Below are 19555 nucleotides of genomic sequence, written 5' to 3' on the forward strand. Positions count from 1 at the left end.
ATCTGCCCAACTGGCAATCCTCTGCCAAGAACTAGAATTTACTTGGATGCTGCACCACCCACCGCCATAAGCAGGTAAACCACCAACCTTTTTGTTGTGCGATTGCGTTGTGCACTTCGGGGTCACTGTAGCTGCACCTAACAATAACTCTCCATTAAGAATTCAAACTGCAACATGTTCAATTATGAGAGACAACAAAATAAAACTCTCTTCAATATCAATATCCCCATTATTATATTAGATGTGTAAATAAATGTCTATGATTTTGCATAAAATTACTTTATCCTGCTGGAATGTGTTGCCTTCTCCAAATCATATTAAATTCCTCCAGGTGTCTGTTAGATCTCAACACTAAAGCTAAGCGATAAATATAAATTGAATAATTTGAAATGAAAGCTGTGCTGGGAATGTGATAAAAATATATAAATATTAGGGGTGTGACAAGATCAGGAGATATGTTGTGTCTTGTGAGATCTGACAGATCTCAGGATCATGTCATGGTTGGTGCCGATAGCCTCACGGGCAGTGCTCCAACATACAGTGTGTGTAAAAATTCTACAGACCCCTGTTAAAAATGCCAGGTTTCTGTAATGTAACAAATGAGATCAATATAAATCATTTCAGAACTTTTTCCACATTTAAAGGTTTTTATTCAGTTGTTTAAAAAAAACCAAACAAAAACAAGCTCAAATCTTTTAGGGAGGAGAAAAATATGACACTTGCATGAGTGTTGCATAAGTGTGCACACCCTGTTATAATGGGAGGATTATAATGTGCAGAATTAAGCAATCACATTCAAATGTTTTGTAAATAACAGTGGGTAAACATTTGCCCTCATTTTAAGTGCCTTAAAATAACCCTAAATTAAGTTTAATGGGTCTAGTTGGCTTTTCCTGATATTTTCTTAGTCGCATCTTAAAGCAAAGTTTGAAGCTTATAGTCTCCAAGAAGCCTCGTTAGTTTAGTGTGACAAAATATTTTAGACATTTTAGGGGGCTGTGACACATAGAGGTGAAGACAAAGCATGCAAATGAAATACAGGAGTGAGCTTGGCCCTAGAACCTCCCCGGTCTCTCATCAGCATAGCAGTACTAATTCAGATGCGTGGGCAGTAACTTAATCAGCCATTCCTTTGGAACCCTGCCCAATAGACAGAAAGTGCATATAAACAAAATATTAATGTCTCTCACACCTGGGCTGCCAGCAGTGTTTATTTTGACATCAAATTTTGATTTAGTTTTAGTCTTATTCATTTGGCAAAAATTCTATACAAGTCATATTTTAATCTTCTTAATCGTTTTAGTTTGTCTAGTTTTAACCAACTAAATTTCATAAGATTTAATTGAAAAAAATCTACTCTATATTTAGTATATTTTAGACTAAAATATATTTAGTTTCATTTAATTGTATTTAAGTTAAAATACTGTATACATTAAATGTACAAAATATTAAAATATGGAACATAGTGTTTCCATAGAAAAAAAAAACTATATGTGCATTGTTTGTAACTTGCATATGACATTCTATATTCTTGAAAACAATAGTAGAATGTAGTTTTCAGTTATTTAGCAAACCATTTATTTTATAGGGGTAAATTACTTGTCTGTCAACCAGTCTGTTGAACAGATTCAAACCATTAAATCTTTGAAATGCTTTAAAATAATTTAAAGAGCCCTTATTATGCAATAGAAAGGTCATATTTTGGTTTTGGGTTCTCCAACAACAGGTTGATATGCATACAAGGTGATTAATTTGCATTTATGTTTACCTAATTATCCCAGTGACTCCCATTTGATTTTCTTGGCTATACTGTGGTATTGGCGCAGTAGGTAGTGCTGTCGCCTCACAGAAAGAAGGTTGCTGGTTCGAGCCTCGGCTGAGTCAGTTGGCATTTCTGTGTTGAGTTTGCATGTTTTCTCTGCGTTCGTGTACAATTCCTCCGGGTGCTCCGTTTCCCCCACAGTCCAAAGACATGCGGTACAGGTGAATTGGGTAGGCTATATTGTCCGTAGTGTATGAGTATGAATTAGTGTGTACGGATGTTTCCCAGGGAAGGGTTGCAGCTGGAAGGGCATCCGCTGCATAAAACATGAGCTGGATAAGTTGCCGGTTCATTCCGCTGTGGTGACCTCGGATTAATAAAGGGACTAGGCCGAAAAGAAAATGAATGAATGAATGACACTGTGGTATTGTTGTGAAAATGAACTTTAACCATGTATTCCAACTGTCACCGACTCGGTCCAAGTCATTCCCCTCACTGGCCAGCAGAGGTCACCATCACCAGACTTTTGACATTACATCATCCACTGACTGATTAGCACTCACACCTGCACTACATCTCCTAATCACCTGGCTCACGCTTATAAGCAGCACACACACACAGCTTCATTGCGAAGTCTTGTTCTGCCCCGGCTAACACTACTGAGCGTTCTCATCCTTGCCTGCATCCTTGCCTGCATCCTTGCCTGCATCCTTGCCTGCTAGTTGTGATCCTGCTTCGTCCTCTGACCCAGTCTTGCCTGCCGCCTGCCTTGTACTCCAGCCTGAATCCCTACTTTGATCCTAGCTGCCTGCCTTTGAATTCTAGCCTGCTTACCGACTCTGATACTAGTTGCCTGCCTCTGACCCATGCCTGCATACTCATACTGTGTTTACCTGCCGCCAGCCCGACGACTACATACTACTGTGTTTGATGTGAGTTTGCGCACGTACAACATCTGTGTGCTATTGTTTATTAAACTGTGTTTATTAAAAATACTGCAAATGGATCCCTCTGTGTCAGCCACTTTGTTACACCGACAGCCACATCTCTAGCCATCTCATATTTTGAGATGACATCTTCATTCATGATCAATCCCATCTTCTGCACTCTGCTATTGAAGGGCAGGTTTAAGTTTTCCTGGGTCTGGTGTATCATATGGCGATTGTTTCATATTGACGTCAATATAAAACGACTAAAAATTTGAAACCAAAACTATTCCTCTAAACGACTCTGTGACGAGTTTGAAAATCAGTAGTTAATGAACTTTCAGATTTAAACTTCAACTGGATGATTTCATTCATTTAGAGCTGTGTTACATAATGCAAGTAAGGTGATTTTCAAAAACCCATAATAAAGGCTTTAAGTCCACTTTGCAATGTCGATCTATACCGGGATTCTGACTAGAACCAATAAATCAGAGCACATCACACTTGTTTCTCAGGTCTTTACACTGGCTCCCAGTTACATTCAGAATAGATTTCAATGTATTATTACTTGTCTATGCAGAGCCATTTGGGCGAGCTGAGCTCCAGCGAGGGGGAGCTTGAGCTCCACCTTTTTGCACTTCTTCTACGAGTGATGTCACTGGGGGTAGGGTTAGGGGTGGGGTTGGTGTACGCATTAAAACAGCTTACAGGAGGAGGAGCGAAAGCTCATGCTCCCCCTCGCTGGAGCTCAGCTCTGCTCAAATGGCTCTGCAGCGAGCACCCTCTCAAATGGCTTAGGACCTCAATACATTACAGATATGCTCACTGACTACAAACAGATCACTCAGGTTTTTAGGATCAAATAAACTAGAAATGCCAAGGGTTCAGTCAAATCAGGGTAAATCTCCCTTCAGCTACTACACCCCACACTGCTGGAATCAGCTTCCGGAAATGATCCGATGTGCTCCAACATTAGGCAGATTCAAATCAAGACTTAAAACACATCTGTTTACCTGTGCCTTTACTGAATGAGCACTGTGCTACGTCTGACAAATCGCATTATTATGTCTTTCTTTTCTTTTTCATTCTTTTAAAACCTGTTTAACACATTTTAATTGTTTTTTTATTCTTTATATTCATGTGCTGATACAGTACTTGTGTCTTTTATTTCTATTTATGTAAAGCACATTGAATTACCATAATCAATAAACTAAACTAAAATTGCTATGCTGTGCTTTACTGCTGTCACATGGTGCTCAACTGTATAGCATTGATTCAATAAGGAGAGTAATGACACATGACTGACAAATGATAATGTGTTATTTTGGGATATGTCCACTTAATCCCATGGTTCAGTTTATCCTCATAAATAAATTCAAAAGCGAAACTGCATGTACAAAAGTGCAGACACATTCAAGGCACTTTCAATATCTTACATTTTCATAGTGACTCCATGATACGAGCACATTACATCACTGCAATATCATTGCATCTTTACACACATAAGAAATAATTTCTGAATGTCATCATGAATGAAGCAGTTTTTTGTGTTGTGCTATATTGTAATTGGCTGTTATCATGACGATCACAGCACACACAGACAGCCCATGTAAATCTTGCGCAAGTTAGATTAGGGTTAGAGCAAGCTGTAACTGTAGCTAACTGTAGCTGCAGCTACTTGTAGCACAAAAAAAGTACACATTTGCTTTACTTTAAAACAAAACACGAGGAAACAAATGCTCATATAAAATTAAAGGTGTAGTAGGTGATTGTCTTGAGACATTTTTTGTTGTGCAAGGGTGCGTTTCGCAAAACCATCGTTAGCCAACTAAGGTCACAAGTTCTGTCTTTACAAGCACAGTTTGTTGATTTGCCGTTTCTAAATTCCGATGCTCCAACGAACATTCGCATTACTGCGTCAAAAACTTGACGACTCGCAACTACAGCTCTGGAGCTGTAGTTAGAAACATAATTCCTGGCTGTGTTCTATTCCCACTTATCCCCCTATGCCCTATTCATTTAGAACATTCTAACATTAAAAGTTGGAATGATTAAAAATAAAAATAAAAACCTTTAAAGTCATCTCTCTTGCTTTTAAAGTATTTTTACAGTTCAGTTTTAGCAATCTTCATGTTTACAATTGTGCTCCCTTCACAGTGTACTTTGAAAACTTTGATGTCATTTTGAACACAGCCTCATGGTGAAAGCTATAGGTGACTTATTATTTAAAAACAGAATTAATGTTATGTCTCCAAAGCTTGTGAAAACAAAAAGCATTCGTTAATTATTTTAAATTATAGTGGGTTATTTATTAAATATCTGTACTGTATATGAAAGGGCCTGCTGGTTAGAACTTGCAGTGGTTTACATGTGTCAAATTGTAAAAGTAGACTATTCAAAAAAATTTAAAATAAGTAAACAATATCCTACTTGATAATAATAATAATAATAATAATAATAATAATAATAATAATAATAATAATAATAATAATAATTATTATTATTATTATTATTATTATTAATATTATTATTATTTGCATCATCATCATTATTATTATTATTGAAGTGGGATTTTTTTCCATTTCTAATAAATAATAAATATTACATTTCATTTTATAACAAATAGCCTCATTATTTATTTATACGATTTATATATGATATTAGAATACGTGTTAGCTTTTGTAAGTGATATGTTTTAGAATAGAATTTATAATGTTCAACTTCTCAATAGTATTAGTAAAGCAAACATAGGCTCTATATGTGTCGTTTATACATATTTTAGTTATGGAAAGCGAGTGCATGTTTTTACCGATATTATTATCTAACCGATATTATTATCTAATATTGTATTTTATTTTAAATGTATGTGCGTGTAAAACAATATAATTTGCACAAAGAAATTATGGGGTTTTCTCTAAAGAAGTAGTTACTCCACCCAGTTTAGAGCATCATTATGGGCATTTTACGTTATAACTAACGTGGTTTATGCGATGAATCTGCGACAGAGAAACTAGGGGTTTTGGGTAACACTCGTCACTACATAGTTCTTTTCCCAAACGATGCATCATCCTATGATAGTTCAGCCGCGAAGTCTCTTCACGTTCCAATTGTAATGACTGAAGTAAATGATCTAAATGTATTTATATTTAGTATATATATTTATTTTTATCAGACCGACAATTCCCATAAATCTGATAAGTAGCCCAAAACTGTTTGTCAACAAATGTACATATGCACACCCGTTCACACAGATCTGCCATTCACATGTACACGAGAGAGAAAGAGTGCATGGTAGAAACAAATGCTGAATCAAAACTTTTTTCAATCCTTAATAAATATTGGAGTAACTTTTGCTGGAGGAAGGATGGCACCATGGCTGAAGTATTTCTTTTAGACAGGCAATATTATGTTTTAAAAGCTTATGTAGATATGCATGGAAGAAAAATAGAAAAATCTATTTTCAATTTCATAAGGTACCTTTTGTAGCATCGATAATGTTGATTTTTATATAGTTTAACAACAAGTAAATAACAATACGTAAATAGCACTAATCCTAGCCTGCTTAACTGAGGGGAAGTTAGTTTTCACATCACAATGGTTAATTTTTGAACAATGACAATAGGTGATGAGAATTTTGTCGGAAATTGTAGTGTTAATAAAGCACTTTTCTTTTCAAAGTTTTCTAACTGGCTTATGACATCAACTAGTGGAATGTCTACATTTATCTTTAAGGTGCACTTTCATGATTTCAGCAGGCGTGGCTTTGGACAGCAGGGGTGGGACTGCGTTTCAAAGATATTATGTTAATTGGTTAGCATTTTGGCAGATCACCTACTGCACCTTTAATACCATGATCATATAAATTTAAACCAGTGAAAAATGATTTAAGACATTAATATCTGAGGAAATTCATTTCAGTTAAAAATTTAGTTTATTCATGAAAGGGAGCTCCCTCTCTCGTTCAGAATGAAAACACAGTGTAGAGCATATTCTTTTAGTACACTCAACAAATCATCTGTTTTACGCACTGCTGCACAGTATTGTCATGGTAACGAGAGATTAACAAATATGAGTCAAAAATTAAATAAATGAATGAATGAGTTTACTTAAAACGTTTTTAAAAGCAGATTTGCTCACAAATGTTTATGTTTTTTTTCCATTATATTTATAACCATTGTATGGGGGTATAGTTTATATTAAAGGTGATAAAATCTGACATGACTTGTCTTGGTCTATTTTTGTTTTACATCAAAGAAACTTGCCATTTTACAGCGGTGTGTTTTAATTAAATATAATCAATATATAATCTATAATATAATAAATATAATCAATAATCATTCCAATTTCTTTATCTGATGCAGAGTTCACACTATGTGAAAGCATTAGTGAAATAAAGAAACTTTGCCTGTGCAAGCTGCATGGATATCAGTGACTTTGGTTTAGCATTTATACCAGGTCATCTGAACTTTTAAAAGAGAGACAGAAACAACTCACAATTTATTAAAAATCTCTTTTGGGTTTAAAAAATATATTTTTAAATTTAGGGTGAGTAAATGCTGAAGTTTAAATTTGGCCAGACTATTCTATTAACTATCCAAAATGTAACAAAACAAGTAAATATAAGACCCCCACCGTCCACTCCTGTGACTCCACTCATTGTGCTGATGACTTTGTGGTGGCTGGGCCAGTAGTGTGGCATGAGGAAATAAGCCAAGTCTGCGATTGGATGTCCAGTAGTGGACAGTTCCCAGTCCAGCAAAGCTAGCACACGAGCCTGAAAAATTGAGATAAACCTTTTTATATTTTCACAAGATGTAAACATATTAATTTTGTATACATAAAGAAATACAGAGAAAGAGCGAATATGGATTCAATCCTTCTAAATAGCAGGGGGGCAGATCATGGATTCAATCCTGCTAAATAGCATATTAAGCATTTTTTCCATAGTGAATCTTTATAGAAAAAAACAAAGCTTAATAGAATAAGCTAATTTTGTATATCAAAAACTGTACAGATATGAGATATGACAGTTTGTAACTGTGGATAATTAAAATGTCTCCATGTTTAGCAGCTCTTTCATTTTTGCCTCATTACAGAACTCGTTGTATTGCTCAAGTTTAATAATTGGAAAGTAAACTTTTGTGTGACTGGTGAAGGGATGGTGTGCTAATTTGTAGTACTACTCTTACAAGTCTTGTAATTAATTAGGTCATTATTTTTAGAAATTGACTTTGGCAAATGTACCGACACATAGAGTCTATTATTAACCATATGTTTAATATGTATTCAAAATTGTCTATTTGGTTTACTTTAACACATTTTAGAAGTAAAGATTTTTGTCAGTATGACTCACAATAACAATTGCATTATTTGCTATATAGACTGACTTATTATTTATAAGACACGTTGGAAAAAAAGTAGAACAAATGTATAAAAAAAAGCCAAATCCTTCATTTTCAAATAGACTTCTATTATTACATGTGGATTAATGCTAACAGCACTGCATGCACTGCACCATCCAGTCTATGCACTGCACTAGTGAATGGTGCCATCTGGTGGAGCTCCTGAGCGGATGTAAACTAGTGAAGTAATGCCCAATTTCCCTCAGTAATAGCTGATTTTAATCATATACAATCACAAGTCAGTTAGCCTATTGAATTAAACACTTTTACTGTTAACTTTAAATAAAACTAAAAGTGCGAGTCAGAATTAAATAATCTTAATACTTTGTCTCTGTTGTAAATTTGCATTTGTTTATTGTTATTATTAGTAGTAGTATTTTATATGCATATATTGTGCTTAGTATACACAAGTACACCCCTCACAAATCTATCTTTTAAATTCATATTTTAAATGGGAAGCTATACAATGCATATACATTAGATTAGTCAGTACTGAAGTCATATTTGGAGCTAATCTAACAAAATAACTTATGATAACGGTCCAAAACCTTGTACACCTAAATTTATGTTATAGAAAAAATATTAAACACAAATTTAAAAAGAAGGAAAATCAAGAGAAGCAGAAAAACATTTTACTTTGTTGAAGTTTTGTAGGCTGTAAATTTTTTACGATATTTTGCTTGAATTTAATTGTACTATCTTTCAATTTCTGAATATGTTTATTGACTAAAATATAGTTTTAATAAATTCATTTTTTTTAATAAATTTGTTTTGTTTAAATTCACCAAAATCTATTGCCTATATTCACAGAGAAATGAATAAAAATATTAATTTTCAAAATGAAGTGTATTCAATTATGCTGAGCACTGTATATATACTTGTTTCAGATTTAGGTTGGGTTTTGAAAAGTGTAATACTTAAAACACATGTTTAGCTGTGCCTTTACTGAATAAGCACTGCATGCTACATCCGAGAGATCACACTACTTGAGTCTTTCTTTTCTATTTTTTTTTTTATTCCTTTTAAACCCATTTATAATCTATTATTAATCATTTTACTCTTTATTATGTTTATTTCTTATACTTGCTGCACTCATGCAACTTTTATTTTTGTTTATGTAAAGCACTTTGAATTACCATCGTGTATGAAATGTGCTACATAAAAAAAAAACTTGCCTTGTCTCATAAGCACCTTCCATTATGGTTTTTGAATCATGGTTAAAACCTAATTAACTGCCAAGTGCTTTTTCAGGCGTTTAGTTAATTTGTTGTATTTGTTAGCCTTTTAATGGTTATGCGTAGTTTCTTTTATTTTTTTTAAGTTCTTATTATTAGTCTTGTACAGCACATTTGTACATACTAAGTTTTTAAATGTGCTTTATCAATAAACTGACTTGTTTGTCCAATTATCATTGTTTTAGCTCTAAATGATCATTTTCTAGAAAATATTGCATGCAAAGTTTTACATCATGCACAACATTAATTATCTTAAGAGGATGGTAAGCGAAATAGTGATTTTAAAGAAGGCATGAAGTAATTACCTCTGTAGGGTGAAATATCAGGTTGTCAATGCGGAAATCACCATGAACAAGAGACACTTCATAATCACTGACTGGCAAGTTGTTGCTCAGCCAATCAGAGAGTTTACCCATGGCTGGAATTTCTTTGTGGGCAGAGGCTTTATACTGCTTTGTCCATGTGGACACCTGAAAACAAAACATTCGAGTTCAAAGAATTTCTCAGTGGGTCTACATATGAACATAGATTGTAAAATGACACTATAGTAAGATTTTATCAATATGATTTTAATCACAAAAGTGCATGACTAATGATGCTGTTGTCTCACCTGTCTCTTACAATAACCTGCTCCCTTCCCGTACCCCAGGAGGCCAAGTGCTTTAACATCAAGAGAGTGAAGCTTGGCTAGCGTCTCCACTGCAGCCACATATAGAGCTGTGCGCTCTGCCACACTGACCTCTGGGAGACTCAGGTCCCTGAAAATCCGTCCCTGATGTACATGTATACCAGAGGTTGCATTAAACTTTGTCATTGTTCTGTGTTGTGATGTACAATGTAGTAACATTTTTTTAGAAATTATTATTTACTTATGAAAGGAAGACAGGTAGTAGCTTCAACAATTAATAGAATTAACAATATTATTATTAAGCGCTATAATTAATGACAATTTTTAATTATATGCTTGAAAAACTGATTGCATTTTTATTCAATAAAAAAAATCAATGAAAAGAACAAATTAACAAGAAAAGTCACCCGTCTTCTCCATGTAACCTCCCTCCCCACCCCAAGTTGATTAGTTATCGCTAAAGATGAATATTCTAAGTCCTGATGTTTGCTATATAATAATAATAATAACAATAATAATAATAATAATAATAACATATTTCTAAAAAGCTTTGCTATTGTGTTGTTTACATGTTATATTTCTAATGTCTAGTACGAAGAACATTTTTTTTACGAAAAATCCAACATGTTTAACAAACTGCATGTGCCTGCCATAAACTTCATAATCCTGAATTAAAGCAGTATGTATAAAAGACTGAATGTTGAAGTCCAACATATTAAACTAGATGTTATTTTTTTAAATTCCATGTCAGTTTTTATAGTATACTATTGTGAATAATTGTTAAATTTAATGTATTCTCCTTGTTTTTATGTACAGTGGTGTGAAAAAGTTATTTTTCAAACACTTGGAATTTAGGTTATAATAGTTTCGGATTTTACATTAGTTTTAGTTTTTATTTTGTTTTAAATTTTTATTTTCAAATTCAGTTAGTTTGAATTAGTTTTTAGAGGCAGATTTTAAAATATTTAAAAATTGTTTTAGTTTATATTTTATTAGTTTCAGTATCAGTTTTGGTTTTAATTTATTTTTTTGTTTTTGTTTTTTGTAAATTAGGACATTATTTAGATGCAGGATTCAAAATCATCAGCATAAATATTGTACAATAAAAACTCAACCAAAGAAACAAAAAGACACAAGAACACTAACGTTACCATCCACAATTAACATCTACCCCATCTCAAATTCAAATACAACAGCCCACAAGATGACTGCCTTAAGTAAAATATGTGTGCAAAGCTTAACGTTACTGGGGACGCAAATTGTTTCAAATGATTCAGTTTAATTTGGTGAATTACAGTACTTCAACAAGTTCACTTAGAAAATCTGGTTAAAAAAATAATTTGTTTGCGATCACTAATACAGAAATAAAACCCATTATTGGGCACAAGTGTGTTAAATGAGCAATATCAGACAAGTAGCAGTGCGATATGGCTGTATATCGGCACTGGTGGGAGGCGTGCGATGTGCCCCCACCAGTGCCGATATACAACCATATCGCACTGCTACGAGTGTGATATTGCGTTTATACAACAGTTTGACGACATAAATGTATATATAAAAACAAAATCAAACATGGAGAGTCTCAAAAACCCTTTTGTATGAGGAACTACTTTCTTCCGCATTGGATTGAAATCATAAGCTGACAGTTAAACAGCTGTTAAAACAGTTAAAAGCATCTTTTAAACTTTAGATCTGTAATGTCTGCTTTTTGCTGGCTGTGTGTGTGCGGAGTATTACACAAAGGGTAAAGAGGCTGTAAGAGTTCTGATATTGCAGAATATCGCACGGCTTTAGCCAATTAGATTTGAGAACCAGACAGAACTGTTGTATAAATTAATATATTTAAGTGTCTGCTAGGGTTGTATTTAATGTTATCACCATGCTGCTGTCATGTCCAGCCATTGTTTTTGTCGTAGGAGCAACAGCGAGGATGACTAAAGGAGAACCAGCTTGATCTGGCCAATGGCAACAAGATTGCAAAGTAAATGGATTTACTTCTAAAAGGCTTACAGTATATTGAATATATTTACAAAGACGAAAACGAATTCTGTTTTTGCTATAATTTTAGTTAGCTTCAGTTAGTTTTGTATGTACACAACATACTTTTAGTTAGCTCTAGTTATTTTTTTTTAAACTCTCGTTTTTATTTTTATTTCAGATAACGAAAATGTTTTGGAATTCTAGTTTTTATTTTTCATTCGTTTTCATAAACTATAGTAATCTTGTAATGAGTCTGTTAAAGCGCTGTGAAAGAATTTAGGCAAACTCATTTTGGCAGAATTGTAATTCATCTCAATTGGATACAGGTCAGGACTTTCACCAGGCCACTCCAAACTCTTCATTTTGTATTTCTTCAGCCATACAAAATTGGACTTCCTGGAGGGCTTTGGATCATTGTCCTGCTGCAGAATCCAAGTTGGTAAAGACTGAGGTCACTAACAGATGGCCAGACATTCTTCTTCAGGATACTTTTGGTCCTGATGCAGCAAAACATGATCACAATACCACCCTCACATTTTACTGTTGGTATGATGTTCTTTTTCTGAGGTGCTGTGTTACTTTTACGCCACACATAGTAGGACACACAACTTACAAAATGTTTGAAAGGTTCCAAAGTTCCAAAAATTGTGACATAATATTTTCCCAAAAGTCTTGGGATCATCAAGATGTTTTCTTGCAAAACTGAGATGACCCTTTATGCCATTTTTGCTCAGCAGTGTTTGTTTTTGTCTTGGAATGGTGCCATGCAAGCCATTTTTACCGAATTCTCTTTCTTATGTTAGAGTCATGAAGACTCACCTTAACTGAGGTAAGCGATGCCTGCATTCTTTGGATGTTGCCGTGAGGTCTTTTGTGACCTCTTGGATGAGTTGTTACTGCATCCTTAAAGTAGAAGGTTTATACTTCTGCTGAAGAGGATACAGGTACTTGACTGGCCTGCCTGCAGTCCCAACCTGTCTCCAATAGAAAATCTGTGGCACATTTTGAAGTGCAAAATACAGCAACGGAGACCCTGTACTGTTGCCAACTTTAAGACTTGTTTGCTGGAAGAATGGGACAAAATAGTGTCTTCAGTCCCGAAATGTCTTTTAAGTGTTGTGAAAAAGAATGGTAACACTACAAAGTGGTAAATGCTTTACTGTTCCAACTTTTTTTTTATGTGTTGAAAGAACCAAAGTTGGAATACATGTTTATTTAAAAAATAAATAAATAAATAAATGAATAAATGAATAAATAAATAAATAAATAAATAAATAAATAAATAAATAAATAAATAAATAAATAAATAAAACTATAAGAATCATCAGGAACACATTAAATAATATTTTCTGTAATATCTGGAATATAATACAAGTTAAAAAAAAATTAAAAAACACTACTTTCTTTTTTATTTGCATTTTCATATTTTCTTAACTTTATCTGTTGTAAAAAAAAAAAGGAAAAACAATTTCCTGGCAGATGCCAAAAGCTGGTGAACTGTCTGCAGATCTATTAGGAAGAGTGTATTCAGACTAGACCTGTGCAGGACAGACTTTTTGGTAGTACCTATTTAAGTTTGGTTGCACTCCTGTGTAACATCTGTGTTAGATATGAGCAAATACAATGTGACATTGTTGACCGTAACTATTGCAACATCGAAAACCCCAATGCATACACCACGCTCGATCGGACAAAATGCTTTCACTTTAGGAGAAACAGAAGGCATCGCTTTCTGCTTCCCAAGTAAAAAAAGGGCATTAAATGTGCATCCTTGTTGCTCCTTTGAATGGAAAGAGATAAAAAATAACTACAGATTGTACATACCTGTACATGCTCCATGATGTAAAACTCTGTGCCAATGACACCAGTATCTGCGCAGTATAACACAGGGCAGGGAACAGGAAAGCCAACGGAATGTAAAGACTTTTGAACAGCATACTCTCTATCTATCTGTAAACAAAAAAGTCACACAATACATGAATTTAAGTATTTCTTTAAAATAAAGCAGAGCTGGGAATCAGAGCTCAATCATGTTTTCACAAAATGAGAAATAGTCCAAGGTCCTGTGTCATGTACATACCTTCTTTATTTGTGCTCCTTATTCCTCATTAATAATAATAATAATAATAATAATAATAATAATAATAATAAAGAAATAAAATATTCAACAAAATGATAAAAAATGAAAAAAACTATACCTGTCATATTTTTATTACCATTGGCTTAGTTAGATGTAGTTTATATGTAATATGCGTCAAAAAAGTGTAAAAATATTGAGCTAAAACCGTAGTTAAGCTAAAACTTATTTTTGCTCCAATTAAACACTAACTTACTAAAAAAAATAACGAAAGAAGTTAGTGTTGTTTCAACAATTATATGTTGGCCACTGAATTGATGTAGTGTATAATTATTATTTTTTTAAACCATAGCAAAACATTTAAAGAAAAAACATTAACTCAATAAACAAAATTAAATTTGAAAATTTCCTGTATGATTCACTTATTGTTTGGCTCGATCTCCCTCTACTGGGTAGCTTACACTTTATGCTATGCGTTTTCAAGTTGTACAGTGGTGTCAAAGTCCTTTCCACATGTTCACATAGTGTCTGAGGCAACTAAATTAACTTTTATTAAAATCAGCATTACAATTATTCAACAAATGATTTTCACTATTATTAACATTATTTTCACAATAATGCAATTTCAAACACACGACAATACCTTATGAGCTCCAGGCAGCAGTTGTCCAGGAGGTTTCTTTCGGAGCACATAACGCTTGTCTGCAGCCTCAATGTAAAACGTTGGGTTGGATTGACCAGCCCTATTTAAAAAAATAAATAAATAAAACAACAAACAAAGCATGCGTTTAGTTTGCATGAGGCGTATAGTAAAGACAACTAATGTTAGTATTTAATTACGAACTAAAAATTTAACATTTGTTTTGTTAAAATCCAAATCCATGACTGTTAACATAGTTTGTGAACTCTGACCTAACATGAAGGTTTTTAATAAATTAATATTTAGAGATTAATAAATACTGCAATAACAAATGTTTCATGCTAGTAATTCATTAGAATGACATTAATTAATACAACCTTACTGTAAATTGTTACAAAGATTTCTTACCTGTACTGTTGCACAGTTATAGTGCCTGAAAAGTTGTCAAGTTTCGCTGACAGATATCTTTTCAAGTTATTTGTGTCAAATCGGTGTTCAGGACGGACGGCAGTGGTTTGGCGATCCATTGCTTCAATAAATTAAATAGAGAAATAAAGTTCCACAAATATATGATAAAGTTCACTCTTCTTCTTCTATTTCTTTTTGGTTTGTTGGCTGTTTACTTCTTATGGGTGTTACCGCCACCTATTGTGCATATTGAGCACTTGGGTGAAGTATATAAATAAACATAGGCCTATATACAGTATCTGACAAAATTTCTCAACCCTTTCCGCAGAAGGTAATATTTTAAAAAGATCATTAGATTATCTTATATGATGACTAGTCATATTTATTATATTATAATTTGCATGGTATGTTTTGCAACAATATAATAGCCTATGTGTATATAATAGGCCTAATATTAATATTATACGATCGTTTTACCATGGTTTTACTATAGTTTTACCATGGTTTTTACATCGTTTTACCAATGTTATACTATCATTTTACCATGGTTTTTACATCGTTTTACCTTGGTTTTACTATCATTTTCTGTTTAATTTAACCAAATAACTTAAAATCACAGTCTACAAAAATACTAGGTTACTGTATCCAAATTAATAGGGGAAAATATGAAATGATTAAAAGAATAAATAATAATTTCAAGGTATTTAATATTACTTTACCCATAAAAGCTATTCTGCTATCTAGACCATCGATCATCTTTAAACCACAAATAATATGTATTTAGATTAAGGCTCAATCCCAGGCCTATTTTATACCACTGGCCCTGGTTTTAAAATAGCATGTCTTTTTTATTGGCCTACATGTTACTCTGTTTAACACTTTTAATACTTTTTATATAGTTTTGTGATTTTAACTGTATTATTTTTCTGTATTATTTGGCCGCTGGTTCGACAGTTGGATGTGCCAAAACTTTCTTTAGTTAAGACTACAGTTAAATGACAAAAACTGAAGTTATTGCATTTGGGAACAGAGTAGTTCTCAATGTGAATGAGGTTCTCCTTACTATTGAAGCTTCTAGAGTCTTGATGAATTCTTTAATTTTCCCTTATTTTTCTTATTGTATCACTTTATGGTGGGCGTCACAGAGTGGGTAGCACGATCGCCTCACTGCAAGAAGGTCGCTGGTTCGAGCCTTGACTTGGTCAGTTGGCATTTCTGAGTGGAATTTGCATGTTGCCCCTGTGTTCGCGTTGGTTTCCTCCGGGTGCTCTGGTTGCCCCTACAGTCTAGAGACATGCGGTATAGGTGAATTGGGTAAGCTAAATTGTCCATAGTGTATGTATGTATATCTGAGTGTATTTCCTGTTTTTGGTTGCAGCTGGAAGGGCATCCGCTGTATAAAACATATGCTGGATAGTTCATTGCAGGACTAAGGGACTAAGCCGAAAAGAAAATGAATGATAAATGAATGCATTATTTAAAGCTAGATGTTTGTCTCAGAAGCAGTCAAGTTAACTTATATGAGTTCAGACTCTTTTAGTCACATAATCTCAGCTGTCTTTTCAAAACCTGTTCAAAAAACTGAAAGTATATTTTTCATACAGATTAATGTATTTTAAAAGAATTAACACATACAAATGGCAAATAACTCAGTTATAACAGTTGACGAACAACTCAGTTCGTCAAGAGTTCATTTCCACTTAAGAGGTGACATCTGACCAGGCTTAGTAGATCATGAGGAAACAAATAATTTGGCTTACAGAAAGTGCAATGACACACATATTATTCCAGTTTTACTTTTTGAGGGATGATACTAAGGTCATCATATAATCTAGGCCCTTAAACATTCAACTTCATTAATAATCATTAAGACATAAAAAATTATACATGTTACTCCATCTTGGAGCTGACATTCATCAGAAAATCCACACATTCAATATTTATGTAGAAATTATATTTTTTAACAATGTAATCCTTTGTTTCATATGTAAAGATACTTGTGTATTGCCGAACACCCCAGTGTGTAGGCTATAAAGCAATGTGTATGTGTTTTTTGTACCCACATAGGCCATTGACTTTAGACCAGCTTTTTGTTGGTTGGTCAATGGCACAGCCTAATTCAGTTGCCTCTGTCATGGAAATCTGCTACAATGTATCAGGCCTTGGCCTTGGCCAGTACAAAATTGCTTCCTTCTTCAAAACATGTTGTTCATTAAAAATTTCGAAAGTGCGAAAAATGTGAAATGCTATCCGAACCATGACCAGGCCCGTTTCCCGGATCATTTGAGAAGTGTGAGTGCGCTGAATCGGGCTCACTGAAAGCGGTTCACTTGGGCTTTGGCGCTGAACTCTTGTGTGTGAGTGCAAAACCCGCCTAAGCTCAAAACTGAAAGCGAGATGTGACTTTTAAGGGACTGTTTCATATGGATCAATTAATCATTCTTACTGTTCAGTGAACGCAAACTGTCGTAGGTTATTAAAGACAGAAACCACTCACTAGGCACGGAAGCTGCGCACCTTCAACAAACCTCCTAATACCTGCAACACGAGGGCTTTATGATTGTTTATGAGCGTCAAAAGCAGCTGATCTGTTCGGCGAAATATTTGAATGCGTGTCACTGCATATCAAACGACATAACTACAGAAATCTCCACTGCGCTTCTGACTACCGCATAATCGATGTCGTAAGCGTGCCTAGGCCCGAATGTAATGTAAATGCGGGCCGTCGGGGGGAGATGGGAGAGGGGCCCCATGTCTCTGCTCACACCATTCCAGTCTTTCTTGGTGGCTGTTCCAGAAACTACCAGGCCATGTCTAAAATTGGAGCACCCAGAAAACTGCATGAATCAAAATCTGTGCAATCAAGTCTATATCAAAATACTTTATTTTAGAACTCTTGTCTAAATGATGACAATTGTTCCTCAAATTGTTTTAGTAAAGTATGTTTATTTTATTTTTTTTGCAAGAGGAAGTGCAGCAGGTTCTTTATTGCAAAATACAGGAAACAGCAGTAAACTCTTAAGAAATCCAAAGTATGATGTAAAATATGATTCAAAAAAGATATTTCGAGTACAGGGGTTGAACTATCAAACTAAAATGCCTGGTTTCCTGCAAAGTGGCCAGAGGGATTTTGAGCCATTCTTCTTGCAGGCTGATGCTGGTAGAGGAAAGCATTTCCTAACTTGTCCCTCTAAAAAACCTCAAAGTGGCTCAATAATATTTAAATCTGGGGACTGTGCAGGCCATGGGAGATCCACTTCACTTTCATGTTCATCAAATCACTCTGTCACCAGTCTTTCTGCGTGTATTGGCACAACTTGCTGCCTTGTTCACAGATGTGTCAGCAAAAGCAACACTAACAATTTGTTCTCTTTTGTTGATGTGTCACCCATAATATTGTTTAAATTGCATTTTTTAAAGCCAAACTAAGTTACTTCTCTGCTAATTAAACCTTCACACTTTGTTCTTATTGATATAATGTCCAATCAATGAAGTCTGGCCATGAAACCTCCAACACTAAGTTGGCCAGTGTTCCAGTTTCATTGTCCAACCCCTGTATGTCTGTGAGTATTTTTGTTTGCTGGTAGCTATCTCTATGCAGCTCTCACATTATCACCCACTAAAGATAAGCAGGGTTGAACCTGGTCAGTATCTGGATGGGGATGGAAATCACTTGGGAAAGTTAACCACCAAGCAATTTTGTGTTTGATAGAATTTTAAACATCTTGGCTAAAACAAAGTTAGATTTGGCTTGTGAAATTCTAATATTTGTCAAATGATAGCCCAAATTACACCAGTCATCAAATACAGAGATTAAACAAACTTAAGTGTAGTAATTCATTTCTGTGTATTTGTCCAATTTTTTCTTAGACATCTTTTAGATTTTTCACAGACAGCCTAAATTTAGCCTTGCTTTACCAAGCTGTCTATGTTAAGACATCTATTAAACTTCTTTCATAAACACAAATTGCTTATGTGGTAGGTTGCTCCTAGAAGAGGTGCTAGTCAGGCAAGCGGTGTATGCTCACCACTTTGATGAGGTCTTTGTGGGCCCCAGTTCCCCATGAAAGGGACAAGTTACTGTCAGTATACACCGTATACATTTCAGATAAGATGGGAAACCAAGGTTCTGGCTCTCTGTGGACATAGATCCCAAGGTGTTATTTGAAAAGAGTATGAGTGTGTCTGATATCCTGGCTAAATCTACCCACTGTCCAGCTTTTTAACCATCCTCATAGCATCTAAGTTGCTTCCACAATATGTCTCCTCACCACCAATAAGCTGGTGTGTGGTCTGCTATCGTGTCAAAATTTGAGGGGATTTCCTCCCAAAAAACTAATGTAAAGCTAATGTATAAACTAATTTCAAGAGGATCACGTGCTTATGATTGTTCTCAGCTGTTCCCGCATGATTGATTCTCCAATGAGATGATTCCTAACTCATATCTACTAAACCAGATGACATTTCTGTGCGGATTTTGCTCGTTCCCCCCCTTGT

The 19555-nt window shown here is 34.4% G+C and overlaps 1 protein-coding gene across 1 annotated transcript in view; it reads right to left on the bottom strand.

Annotated features, from left to right (window-relative positions):
- The window catches only part of acad11 (acyl-CoA dehydrogenase family, member 11), a 108288-nt gene extending 93033 nt beyond the window's left edge, over nucleotides 1–15255 (bottom strand). The window contains 6 exon segments of the mRNA NM_200178.1: nucleotides 7321–7462; nucleotides 9631–9795; nucleotides 9936–10097; nucleotides 13758–13883; nucleotides 14654–14753; nucleotides 15059–15255. Coding sequence (NP_956472.1) covers nucleotides 7321–7462; nucleotides 9631–9795; nucleotides 9936–10097; nucleotides 13758–13883; nucleotides 14654–14753; nucleotides 15059–15177 — 814 coding nt within the window. The 5' untranslated portion in view covers nucleotides 15178–15255.
- Between the last annotated feature and the right edge of the window lie 4300 nt (nucleotides 15256–19555).

This window comes from Danio rerio, chromosome 24 (assembly GCF_052040795.2).
Source record: "Danio rerio strain M-AB ecotype USA chromosome 24, GRCz13ab, whole genome shotgun sequence".
NCBI lineage: Eukaryota > Metazoa > Chordata > Actinopteri > Cypriniformes > Danionidae > Danio > Danio rerio.